This window comes from Dromaius novaehollandiae, chromosome 3 (assembly GCF_036370855.1).
Source record: "Dromaius novaehollandiae isolate bDroNov1 chromosome 3, bDroNov1.hap1, whole genome shotgun sequence".
Taxonomy (NCBI): Eukaryota; Metazoa; Chordata; class Aves; order Casuariiformes; family Dromaiidae; genus Dromaius; species Dromaius novaehollandiae.
Window position 1 is genome coordinate 6,963,208 of NC_088100.1, and position 14,340 is coordinate 6,977,547.

General features: G+C 38.2%; 1 protein-coding gene across 2 annotated transcripts in view; it reads right to left on the minus strand.

Annotated features, from left to right (window-relative positions):
- Window positions 1-14,340, minus strand: part of RCAN2 (regulator of calcineurin 2) — a 93,079-nt gene that overhangs the window by 41,140 nt on the left and 37,599 nt on the right. Inside the window, exon 1 of one of the 2 annotated variants that reach the window (XM_026093816.2) lies at window positions 968-1,228. The exons of the other annotated variant lie outside the window; for it this stretch is intronic. Coding sequence (XP_025949601.1) covers window positions 968-1,054 — 87 coding nt within the window. The 5' untranslated portion in view covers window positions 1,055-1,228. Of the gene's footprint in view, window positions 1-967; window positions 1,229-14,340 lie in introns of those variants that run through there. 2 annotated transcript variants of the gene reach the window in all.

The following is a 14,340-nucleotide window of genomic DNA, read 5'->3' on the forward strand; positions in this document are numbered from 1 at the left end:
GCAAATGAATTTTCTTTTCCCAGATATTTCCATTGGCTTCAATGTATGACTCATGATTAGAGTAGGGGTTCAGAATTTGACCTTAAATTTTACAGCCTTTTTTCCCCCCTCTTATTCCTTCCTTCTAATACTAAGAACAGAGCAATCAGATTGGAGACTAATGTTGTCTGCCCTTTAAATAAACTGCTGAATATCACTGCATTATGCCTGTGAGCTCTTTCAGGTGATCTGTGAAAAGCATACTTAAAATTCCACTTTCAAATTTAATTTGCAGTGATTTTCTAGCAGTAATATGAAAATAAGTGAAAAAGATAATTGATTTCACCAGTGAGCAATTATACACAATGATATTTTTATAGCAGTTGTCTAATTAAGAGACTATGAGCCCGGCACATCAAGCCTTTGAATTAAGCATTGTTTTTGAGGTATTCATACGGTATGCAAGATGCACAACTTTTTCTATTTTGGTGCATCTGCAATATAACAATACTTGCTACAAACTTTTACCCTTTCAAAAAAATTGTACGTGGATGCTTGATTTGGATCTGAACACAAGATACAGTGGAGTAAGAAAAATCTGAAGACTATCAATAGCGAGAAAAACGTTTACTGCAAGACTGATCTAATGCAAGTGACACTGGACTAAAAATATCTTTACAGAATTAACAATGAATGATTTTTGTTATGAATATGAAACATGCATACGTGCAGATGTCAGTTACATAACAAATTTCTTATATCATTAAAGAGTAAACAGCAGGCTATTCTTTCAGCTAATCAAAACAGTAAAAGGCAGGCACATTTCTCCCCCATTTCCTTTAATTAACAGATTTTTAAATTGCATGTGTTTTACTACTGCAGCAGAATCTCATCTGTCTCCTTACTCTAAATTGCTACACACAGATTCCTATTGCTCCCAAAGGCTTTCCTAAGAATCAGCCATAACAAAAGGATCGGAGGTGCATACCTTAACCTCTTGGTTGGTAAAAATCTCCACATCAACCCCACAGGCAACCAGAGTGGAGACATCACAGTCCATGCTACGGGCTGGCATCCCCCCCTTTTGTACACAGAGTTAGGCAATCTCAGAGTAACAAACAACTGGAAAAAAAATATATATATATCTTCAGTTCAGTATTGCTATTAACAGTCCCGAATTCTGCTTCAGTGCTGCCGATAACTGTAAGCTTCTGACACCAGCTCTTTGCCCTTAACTGAGTTGCTCCTTGCCTTCCCCTCGCACACCCACCAACTGAGCAGGCACAGCATAGTAACAGCGCTATTCCACCTCGCACGGCAATGACATCACCACACAGACTGACATAAGCTAAATCTATTTTTTCAACCCTTTTATCTCTAGGCAGCACAGTGGATCAAATTGAACATGATTATGTGCTAAATCTGAACTCGGACTAAATCAATTCAAGCAGCGTTTGCTGGCAACTGAGTCATAGCTGTTGTTTCAGCTGAGTGCTTATGTTGGCAAAAAAGATCGCCTGACACTGAAAGCACCACTCTGAGCGTAAATTAGTTCAGCATTTAAAGCCACGGAGTTTGGGGTGACATTCATTAATTTATTCTACCTCCAAGTCTACAGCAGAGTACTAGTGAGAGAAAGAACGAAACCCTTCAGCATTGTGTTTAATAGCCATGTTTTCTTTATTAAAAAAGCTACATAATCCAACACGTCAGATCAGAGAGCATCTAGCCCTGTCGTCAGAAATGCTCATCACGTTGCAAATTTGATGCTTAGACATACAAGTTGCACTATGAGTCATATTCAGAAAGATCAGAGGCATGTCCGCATGGGATTCAGAAGTCAATACCTCTTCAAGGAATAAAACACAAAAATTTCCCTTGAAATTAGGACTTCACACTAGGCAGCCTTGGTACCATCTGTCCTTCAAGCTACCCCTTCATTAATGTAATGGTATTGAACTGAAATAAATTAAGTAAAGCTAAGATGTTTTATACATACTAACTGGTCTGGTTATGGTTTTTCAGCTTATTGTTTTACAGTTAGAAATAAAAGTCTCCGATTTGTAGGTATTTTCAAGTTGACCTTTATCCCAGAGTTGCAAAGTTATTTTTTCCTCTAATGTTTCATTCTCTTGTGATCCACAAATGACTTTCGATTGTTGCAGGCCTAAAGACAACATTTCAGGGTTGTCAGATTTGCAGGCAGAATTAAATATAGTATTTAACTACTGCAGTCATATCAGACTGCAGATAACAAACATGCATGTGCTTGCTTACTCACGAGCTGGTACCAACCTAGCTGCAGCAGCAAATAGCTCAGAGACTGTTCTGCTCTGCTTCATTGACAGATTTTGCAGCTGGTACCAAGTTCTGTGATGCTGCACACAGATTGCTGCTGATAGGCAGTCTGAAACAAGCTGAGATGTGTGTAGGATGAACCACAGTCAGATTGGGCTGCAGACTACTCTACCCTTAAGGAAATTCACAGTGATGCTTGGGGGAAAGAACAAAGTGGTTTGCACCAAAACTGGGGATTCTGACACCTAAAGGCAGAAGCAGCTTCAGAGCAGACCTGAGCCACCCAGCTGCCCATCTTGTCCTTTAGCCAGCAGCAGAAGTTTGGGAAGTACAAGGAGTTTTAGATGAGCTAATGACAACCTCTGCTGAGAAACGGACTCTTTATACCTGTGAGCTGGCAGTAGATTTAGATGCCAATATAGAAAAGCTGAGATCTCTTATTACCACAACATTCTGTTATTTCTTTTCCAAGTCCTATTAAATTATTTGCATTTATAGTAGCACTAACCACAAACTAAGATGCACAACCAGAATAGAAACATATCCCCAGCACTAAAGACTTTTACAAATTAAGTGTATACAGATCAACAGAAACTGGCAGTGTAGTGTAAAACAGCAAATGAATCAATGCTGCTTATCATGATAATCAACTAATTCGGTACGCCACTCACCTAGTCACCATCAAGTTTTTTCACAAACCATAAAAAAAGATATTTAAGAAAGAATTTGAAGCAATTAACATTCTTGCGCATGTTTGGAAGATCTTGTATCCATGTATATGCATGTAGACAGACAGACAGACACACATTATCAGGGAGGAAAGCTGCAAAGATGCCTGTTTGAAGATCTCAAGTAGGCAGCAATGGAAAATCATGTCATTAGCAAACAGAAAAGTTAGTAAGTGGTTATTTAAAAAGTGGAACGAAGTCTTGAAAGCAAAGATGAGTCAGGTATATGTGAGTCTAGATGAGAATTTTAGCAGGATGGACCAACAGCAGAAAAAGCGTATCTTAAACACTCTAAAAAGGAAAAAATATCCAGAATAAGACACAGCTGACCACGGAGCTCTAGAAAGGCAGCTTAAGTGAAAAGGACGCCTGGCCCAAGGGCAGTTTTGCACATGGCAGTTGGGGTGGGGGGCCGAACTTATAGTACTGAGCAAAACCGGATAGTTAAGTAATATTTCATTCTTTTTCATTTTTACATATGTCACCTATCAACTTCAATAGCTTGTCTCCTAAATCTTCTTAAGAAGACAGGTACACGCCGTGCGAACCGACCTGCTCCACTTCATGACTATTTTTGCACTTCTATTATTCATCTTCTTTTAGAACAGAATCACTGCAATTTTTCAACTCCATCCTAGTAAGGAAGCCTTGCTGAGATTGCAATTACTTTCTTTTCTTGTTCCTTCTTGCCTTTTCCCAAGTATAATCTAGCCTTTTCGCTTAAAAAGCGTTCTTGCTCACCGGGATATTTCAGTAAGCTCTTTACAGTGACATGCTAGTTGTTTTTGCTTCTCAGAAACAAAAATTACATAATACAGGAACTCTACAGACAGTTTGAGTACTTCAACTTACGTCTTTCGATATACAGCATGCTGTACTTGTTCCTACTCATTTTTAGTTAAGATATTTTCCTATCTGAGATTTTTAGGGCCCTCTGAGATCCCTTATGGTCTCATTTACTATTAAATTTATTAATAGCTATTTCATCTAAAATTGTGAGTTTACTATTGACTGTTTTTGCCAGATCCAGAGATTTATTTTCCAATCAAACTGAAAGAAAGATTATAAAATCCCAATCGATGGCTCTAGATGGTCTTGCTAAATTCAAGTCACCAAACTCCCATGAAAAAACAAAGCCATATTTCACACATAATTTAAAATATTTTATAAACAGGAATTGATATAGACAAGTATGCACTTCAGCCCCTGCTCTTTCAGTAGAGTCTCCAGATAAAACGCTGCTGCTAATTACAGCTTTTGCACCAGAACACAGGGAGGAAAGCATCTCTCTTGGGAGCACATACTAAGCCAGCAGATTTGCAGATCACATACATACCTTAAAACTTCATCTGGAAGTCAAAGGCTAGGCAGCACTAAGAATATTAACGCTGACTAACATGAGTCGATTTATTTAAGAGTAAAACATATGTTGCTTGGGACCTGACATCCACACTACACCCATTTCCAGAGGGTTTATTTTGAACTAGCTCTAGTATGTCCTGTGGACTGAATACCCACCAGCAGCACATTAAAAGCAATCCTAGAGAACAGCTACCGGTTTAGGTTCACCTGAAGGGAATCCACACTCCAGAACTGCTCTACCATGTCAGCCAAAGTGCACACTTCAAAAGACACCAACCTGAACTAAAATGCAAATGCAAGTGCATCCAAAAGTATACAGCTCTATTGCCTTCACCTCCCTCGCTCGATTGGGCTCAAGACCATCACCATTAATTCTAGGAATAGGGAGAAATTAAGAGTGTTTTGAATGATCGCTTGCAAGTTTTCCAAGTAGTTTCATGTTTTGTTCATAACAACAATTGCATCTGGAATTAATCAGACACAATGTGTGAATACTTCAGGGGAGTGAATTTAAGAGCAATTGTGACCAACTTGTATATCTACATTGAATAAGGAGAGACCAAATTCTTACAGTTACACGTACAACCACCAGTTTCTAGAACCTGGAATTATCCTGATTAAGTGCAACTCCAGGTGTCACTTTTCCTTCACAAGAACCAATATAATCCAGTAGTATCACTGGACTTTCTGGTGATTAATGCTTGCTAATTAAAGTATAAGACCCAATTGTCAGTACTACCCTTCAAAAAGGCAAAAAGTTCCCAAAAAAAGAAGGAAAGCAATTCACGGTGTTTTAGCCAAAGACAGTCTTTCATTCCATGTTTGTATAGTGCCTGCAGTAACACAGTCCTACTCCCCAACCAGTACTCTGAAGTGCAGACTTCTTGGTTTTCTGTTGTGATATATCATAGTTGTAACTATCTCAACAGGACAAATACAAATACTGCCACAGATTTAAAACACTTTGAGCTCAACTGTCAAGTCGTTAAAACAAACTGGGCAAAATCTTGACACCTTTTTGCAAGCAAACTACTGACTTAGCTTTAAGGGAATTTCAGCTCACTATTTCTGGACCTCACAGCAACTTCAGCCGCCCATTGTAACCAAAAATAGCATCTGAATTCAGAAGCAAGTGCAACATTTCTTGCTCACTGGATGAAGCTTGTGCTTGTTATTACTAGTAATATTACAATTACTTCTGTAGCAGCTCTGCTCCCAGGCGCAAACCACACTAACGTGCTGCGCAAAACCCAAACAGTAAAAGAAATCCCACATAAATGCCCATTTCACTGTTACCTGGAAATACTATTACCACTCCTAACACCCAAGCAAATGTTACATAGTTAATTATTCAGTTATGCCTCTTTTTACAACGTTGTGAGAATTCCAACTCTTGGTACATGCCCTTTTTAATACATGGCAAAGCCTGAGATTACATTAATGTCTGTTAATGAGTTTTTCCAAGAACAGAGTCAATAGCTGAAACAATAATACAATAAGCCTGAGGAAGCTATCTGCACAGGACTACTCTGTTCTAGCTTTCGAATTACTATCAAAACTTCATGAATTTCCAGAGGCTAGAAACTTTATGAACACAGCAGTAAATAAGAAATAAAATAGAGCATCTTGGAATTCCTTAAAGATGCTAAATAGATTAATTATACATCAATTAAAAAACTTCTAGGGTGAAAATTTTCAATTGGCATTTACAATAAATAAGCAACAAATATGTATTCAACAGCTACAAATCAACTGATTTTTGCAAGATGAGTTTGTCCCTCAAGCAAAAGTTTCTACAAATTCTGAATTAACAGCAGCTGTCAAAGGAAGGACCGACTCACAGACTTGTCTCATATCATCATCATTCCTTTGGTTTGAAGAGTTTTACAGATACAGGATTTCAGGCATGGAAAAAAAGAAAATTAATGTTAATTAAACTTAGAATTACCCTAAATCAGTAAGTCCCTCACTGTAAAAACTCTGGAGTTTGAAAAATCCTTAGGTAAACCATGCTTTGGCTGCCCTTAATTTTTGGAAAAGGAACTTTTAGATATTGTAAGTAACGTTTTGCTTTTCTGTCGGTAGTAACTTTCTGTCACTTAAAACCTTACAGATCTCCAAAGCTATTTATTAGCCAAGAAGATAAGCAAAAGAAAGTGGGAGTCCAACAGTCAGAAAAATAAAACAAATCACAAACATGAAGTATTTCTCTTCCTTTAATAAAGTTAATACCAAACCCACATATGATAATTTAAAAATATTCAAGTGACTGAATAAGTGACTGTGCCACTTAGCCACGTTCATTTTGCTGTCTAATTTAGGCACACGCGAGCTTCAGCTCCAAGTCAGAATCGTTCAATTATTTTTAATGTTGTGGTATCATTCATAATCTCCAGCTTCCAAGTGCACGCAAGGAAAAGAATCAGTGCATGTGTCTTCCGTCTACCAGGAACGCTTACAAATTCCTTCACTGTTCCTGATCCACACAGGAAGGTAAGAACTGTTACAGTCCCAGACTACAGAATCCCATTTCTTATAAAATAAGCTCCAAAGTTGAGACAGCCTTGATTTATTTGGTGAACAAATGATCACCAGCAGAATACATAAGATGCAGGTGAATCCTTGATAACAGAAGGGGATCATAACCCTGCAGTGTAAGCTAAATTTATTTGCAGTCCATCTATGCAGTATCATAGGTAAATTGCATAGGTTTCAGTTTTAAATTCAGAGACCTAAATGTAGGTCTTCACATGTTAGTAACTATGTTCCTGTTACAGTTGACAGATTTAGGACTTAATTTTATTGCTTCAGCATGGACATCTAGTACAATATGAGATGCTTTAGAGTATTTAAGACATCTGCACGAGGTTGACAAATGTGATAAAGGACCTCCAAAAAGACCCTTCTCTCCTGAACCATCAGCTAGAGGCCCTCAGAGATACTTCAGGATATTTAAATTAGCACTGAGCACCTATATTTGGGCAATCGAATCATGTTCTTGGTCACTATACCCAACGGAACCTAGACTGGCTTTTGCTGACCAGTCACCATGTGTCTAGTTTGGGACAGGCTGAATTGCTCCCTAACCTCCACTGATTGCTGACAAGATTTCCATCAAATACAACAGAAACTTGAACATCTAGTGTGTTTGTAGACATTTACAGGCTGACACCTAAATTTAGGTACTGATCTTGAACTGAATCCCACACATAACATTCCCACTGTGCCTCAATCTCTTCAGCAACAGGATAGGAAAGGCAGTATTTAGTTACTGTGTAGGTGTGCGGCTACATTAATGAGCATGTGCAAAGCACTTAAAGATTTCCCATTGAAGTTTCTAATCCATGGGTTATGTTACCTTTAATTTAATAAAAATAATAGAACGACCAAAGACTGCAGAAGAGGTGAAATGCTTGCATGCATTTACTCTTGCAATACTTGAAAAAAAGAAAATAAACCTTAGTCATACATGAATTCTATAGGAGAAGGTGCCACAAAAATAGAATGTCAGGCCAACGATCTTGGAGCTGTAAGAACGTTTCAGAGACTCAAAAATCTCAGGTCCCTTTTCAGTTCATGCTAGGAAGATGAAGATGCTCACATACACAACACAGTAGCAAGACTCAGACGGATTCAATTCTTGACAGAATAACTTGTGTGACCTTGGACAAAACATGCAGGAGTACATATTCAGAAAGGTTCAGGCCCCTCGTTTTTTATTTGGATTTCAAGTGTAAACTCTGAAGGAAAGGAATGCTTCATTACTAGACATCACTCAATGGCTGATGCCGCTTGGGATAGGCCTGTAATACCCCTGCCTAAAAATGTGATTTACAGTTATCCGTAAACTGTTAATGGTTTGAAAGTGTATTTCGAAATAATTTCCATTTACCTTTACTTGTCTCAGACTAGCAAGCATATTTAACAGGGCTGTATGTTCTCCCCTGTCATTTGAGATGCTTCACCAAGGCAGAATGCCCTTGAAAGCAGAGCCTGGAATACCAATGCTCGCAGCTGCGAGAGACCAACCTTATCTCCTAACTGCAGCCCTGTGCAGGACATGCAGGTGAGAGATTTAATGGCTGTTCTGAGAGAAAACAGTGCTTACTGCCAAGCCAGCAAAAGCAGTCCATTTCAAAGGAGAGAAGGGGGGGGGGGGGGGGAAGAGCAAACTGTCAAATAGCGTGCAGTCAGACAGCAAATACAGAAGCGGCAAATAGTAGATTTCTCACGTAGTTGCTATTTTATCCAAATATTTTAGGGTAGGTTGGAAGCGGGTATTTATTTTGCTGCATTTTCTTACACACAGATAGAGAATTAGCGGGAGCAGAAACTTTCTCTACTGCAGACAAATGTGCCGATACTTAAAAATCACCATGGACAAACACCATCCTTTTCTTCATTAAAGGCAGAAGACCCTATCAAAGGGAGATTAAATGATCTGGGACCCTAAAGAGAGATAAATGCTTTTCCAGTGGCTCTAGAATGAAGTATAGTCCCTGCTAAGATAGTTGAGATTTTATCCTCCAGCATATATCTAATGGTCGAAAAAAAAATACCCAGCTAATTACAAAATATTTGCAAATGTGTACTGAATTCATTAAATAGCTTTAAGTCCCTCGTCCCAGGGCTGATTTCATGATTTCAAACACCCAGACAGTCTGCGAGGGTCCATTTAAGAGCCCACCTCCAGTGCAAAGATGTAAGAAATCAGGATTCAGCTCCCCCCGTTCCTGTTCCTTAAAGGGCAGGGGCATTTCCCCACCTAGAGCAGAGAACAGAACCAGCAACTACATTTCCACAGATCCAGCCCACAAAAGGAGCAGAACCAGTCTCCCAGGCTTCTGTTTAACTCTGAGTTTATTCAATTAATATTTAAGTCATTTTATAAAGTGTGATAGAGCTGCAAACAGATACTAAAAAATATACAACATTTTTAAAATATTAGAGCTAGTTCACATATCACTTCATACATGAAATATCAATACAATGATTTTAAAAGCTGTGTATTTAATTCAGGTCTAAATCATTTAGTCATTTTATACTCTGGTTCTCTAAAATAGGGCATTATTATTCATTACTAATATTAAATTGAGAGTAATTAAATAACAACCATATTAAAAAAATAAAAGTTAGTGACGAAAAATCGATTTTGGAGAGACTACACATAGTGAACCTCCCCACAACCCTAGAAAATAATTGTATTTTTTTTCTACAATTAATGGGAGGAATTATACTTTTACAGATTATAAAGCACTTGAGTGAAGACAGAACCAACATAAGGAAGATATTTTGATACAAGACCACCCCAAATAAAGATTAAAGGAAAAAGGAACTGAAAATAAATTCCAGTAGCTGGACTTTCCAAAAATAATGCACTGCAAGGACAACTGCTGGTATGCCACAACTGGCCTACCCACCTAGCGAAGACCTTTGATACCTGTATGCTAGGATATGAGTATGGAAACCTAGCACAGAACTGATCTCCCTCCCCACACAACTTACATCTATGCTATGCAAAAAGTCACTAACAGAATTAACATACACACATTTTCAGCAGTACAAGTTGTCTGCTGTTGGGCTATATTTTAAAAACGCCACTTTAGCTTGACTTCTTATATAAAGGCTAATGCTTTTGTAGATATGCTAATTATTAACATCTTACATTGAATGACCTACTGGTAATCTTGATTAGATTAACCTCCTGCATTTGCCACTAAGTAGTTAGTTGTGCCAGCAATTTTTTCTTGTGCAGTAGAGCCTAAGGCAGATGCAACCAGCTAGTGTAGCCAAGCCCTTAGGCATCCATGTCATTCCTCCCCACCTTTGTCAAGCCTCTTAAACATGCAGAGGCACCAGTAACTTCAAGAACCTTTTTCAAAGGCAGTAGCAGAAAAAGCCAAAATGTTGGCTCTGACTAGCCTACAGCAGTTCTCACATTACTTCAGCTTTACCGTTTATTTTAAAGGTGTTTAGTTTTACTAAGGAGTCCCTGTAAAAACCCGGAACACCGGAAGCAACTGTTAAAAGTTCAGTGAAGTTTCTTGTTTCCAACACACTTGATTGCTGGCACGGTCTCAGCCTCAGACTGTTCTGTAACTTGGTCTTCTCCTTGTTCTACATTGAGGTAAAACCAGCTTACAAACTCATTTGACTTCTGGATGTGCCAGTTCAATTTTCACAAATTTTCAAAGTTTAAGTAGTTATCTACATTCCCAGGTTGCCAGACCAAATATCACACGAGTTCGCATCTACACTGGTACCACTGGCTTCTAAAACAAGGAAGCCATCTTCAGCCTGGCTGTGGGCAATGTCCCAGTTGCAGGGGAGCTCTACCGCTGCCCAGGACCCACAAGCAGCGAGCACTACTTAGCACAGCCAGAGTCAGGGCAGTCTGACTATTTATTGGCCAAGTCTACATGGACAAGCCTGCTCCAGGGAGCACTTGAACTTACTATCACACGTGCCATTTTTATGACTTCTTGCTTTTTCCTCCCCGCTAGCCAGACTGTATCGGTCAAGGTAAAGATTATTTGTAGAGCCTAATGGACCTGTTTAATCAATGTAATTTTTTAAACTCTATGTTAAAACATTAAAATTGCAAAGGTGGAAAAATCAATCACCGGAAGTCAAAAAATGCTAAGTTAAAATTACACAAAGCCATTACCTCAGTCCCAAAGCACACTACCTTTGACTCCTGCAAGTCGAAGATCAGAAAGGCCCATTAATCTGATGCAGAATTGCTCTCTCCAGCACAGTCCCTTCTCTGTAATTCTGTCCAAACTAGATACAAGCATCAAGTGACAGGGCTCTTTTTATCCAAGACTGCAGTAAAACTTATTATTGTGCAGGACAATATGATTCCTTCTGCTACTCAGTTCTGGTTTTCTAATCATGACCACTCGTGCCCTGAATTCTTCTCCATTCCCAATGTAGTTCACAACCTTTTCATACCTTACTCAAGCTCATTACCAAGTAGTATATATTTATAGCTCTTTTTATATTTCTTCACAAGTCAACTCTTCAGATTCTCTGAGCATATTTATTGATGATGTAACTTTAATTTGCTAATTGTTTTTGGTAATCTGCTACCCAGAATTCAATGCCCTATTCTGGGCTAGCTATACAAATTAATTCATTGACAGCTTAGAAATACAGCTCTGATACAGCACCTACAGCTCCAGAAGTGAAGTTCTACCTGCTTGATAGGACAGCACTCTCTCATCTAAAACAAATATTTTCAGCAAGTGTCAGTTTATATTCCACTAAATACTAGCTTTTATTATAAAATTTATGCTGAGGCTTTGCTACACAAATTGCAAACAGTAATTGGGCAACATTAAGGAGCAGATATGTTCATAACTAATTTCTCCTCAACTTCAAAAAAACAGGCAGCCATGTGCTCTTTAATAATTCTATGCAAGGGGAAAACTCAAAGCTAGCATGTGCATCTACAACCCAGGCTCTCAGATTACTGAAAGCAAACTAAGCGGAGTCAGAAAACAAACAGGATTTATATAGAAGATGCAGGTTTCTAGTTCAAAATAGAGGTCGTAAAACTTGCAAGAGACTGCAGTTGTATTCTTCTCCCAAACAGTGGATGCATAGCAGCAGTGCATCCAAAACATGATTTCCTGACATAGCCCATGACTGAAACCAGGAGTTCAGAAGCTTTCTTATATAGGGAGCTAATCAGGTAGTTACAGATTGCTTGAACTTCTCTTTAGCCAGTTAAGAAATCACAAACAAGGCATAAACATGAGCACACTAGCATAAAAGCATTCAGAAGTCAAGAAATTTGAACTATTAAGAGTCTGCCCTACAGCCTTAATTTGCACAAAATGCACAGGATCCCAGCCAAGGAAAAAACAGAGGAAGTCTCACTGAAAAAACCCACCTTCTCTCCACTCCATGCTTTTTCATTTAAGGCTTTCAGGACTGATGTTTACCACAAAATATGAACCTGAGATTGAGATTAGTTTGGAGGTCCCTGCTTTGCAGCTCTCCTCTCTGTGAGTACAAAGCAAGCAAGCTTTACTTGTAGGCAGGCAGCTCAGTTTCCTCATTCTTGAAAAGACAAAAAAAGAATTTAATTAAATTAATTTGTAATTTAATACATAATTTCTAAATACTGCCCATACATTTTAGCTCTAAACTGAGTTTTAAAGCCAGAATTTCCCACTCATCTTTCCCACTCAGGATGGATGAATAAAATACTATTTTGCTCCACTTGCAATATCACTAATTATATCACAGTTTATTATATCACAGAGATAAAATTAGGCTCAAATATTACAACACATAACAAAAGGCATCTTGGGTATAACACCTACTCTCAAAGGAGTACTCAGAGCTGCTTGGTTTTAATCCATGGCACTGTTTCTATTAACTTGAACAAGAACAACAAATTCAAATGCCTAAATGTATGTAACAGAGAAAGGATAGAAGGTCACATCTCGTTAAGTTAGCTCTTAAAAGACTGCTAAAGTGTTCTAACATCAGGTGATGTCAAATGATAGCAACCAATTCTCATAGAAAGAATATGCTCTGCAGGTAACAAGGATTTATTCCCACTCTAAGTTACTAAGTGCATCTCAAACACATTTATTTTTCCTATGACATACGGAAGTAATTGAAGACTTGTCGCGAGCCCAGAAGCATTCCTTGAAGATAAGTGAATTAATATTTGACCAAAAAACAATTTCTTATCTTTTGGATGGAGCAAGTGAAAGAGCTATATATTCCCAGTTTCCATTAATGTTCTTCCAGCATCTTAAAATATTACTGTAATGTCTGGTTGCTATTTACACAATATTTTGTATATACAAAGAATGCAGCCAAAATTCTGCAAGGACACGTACTGGGCCACATACACTATGAAGATTTAAAAAGAACAAACTCCCCAGTGATACAATTCCTGTATCAAGATACAGTTTGTTATAAGGCAGAGGCCTGTCCTGCATTAGACAGATCTAAGAGGAGGCCATTGAAGCCTTTCAGGCATCACATCTACTCAAGAGTGATGGTCTCAGTATGAAAATCTGTACATAAAAGGCTTAAAGAGCATCTTACTAACCACTGAAAGACAGTCCCACCATCCTATGGGCTGTGACCCAGGCAGCTCAGTGGTCAGGGAAAAGGAGCAGGGCACAATCACAGCCTTACACTGATCCCATCTCATCAGCAACGTAAGCCACTAGGGACCAGAACAACTGCCACCCATAAAGCCAGGAACAAGGCAGCCAGCTGGGAAGACAGAAAAGAAAAGGTGGATGACAATAGACAGACGAAATTTTAATTAAGATCCCCTTATATGTGGAGCTAATCAGAGAACTCTAAAATAATGTTCAAAACCTACTAAATATCTCACAGCATTTTGAAAACACATGGATGACAAACCTTTTCTAGAAGGCAGAGTATTTACCAAGTATAAGATAATGCCACTAAGAGTTTTCAAGGTCTTGACTGGTTTGGTGGTACTTTCTTAAATGTCAGTTCAAGATCTGGAAAAATGATTCAATTGTAATGGCCTGCTAATCTCTTCCACGACACTAAATTTGAGCCTTTCACTTTTCCTCTAATGCCTTTGAAACATTCCTCAGCTGTGACAACTGCTATATTTCAATTTACTAAATAAATTCTTCAGTTTATTAAAATGAGTACAAATACTTTTTACTGATTTTTTATTACTATGCAAGTTTCTGAAAATAAGACTTTTAAGTGTACAAAATCAAAAGTAGTTCCTTTCCCTTTAAATAGATGAAGGGATTATAACTCATATAGAATAAGCACTATTTTAGCACTACTTTTAGATCGAGAGCTGAGCAACAAATTATATATAATTATTTCAATCAGCTCAATCTGCTAAGTAGTTATCATTTTGGCCCCTCTACTACTACTGGGAAGTTGTTCCAAAATTAGATGCTCTATTAGTTAGAAACTCTAATTTTCAGCCAAATTTGAGACCACTTTT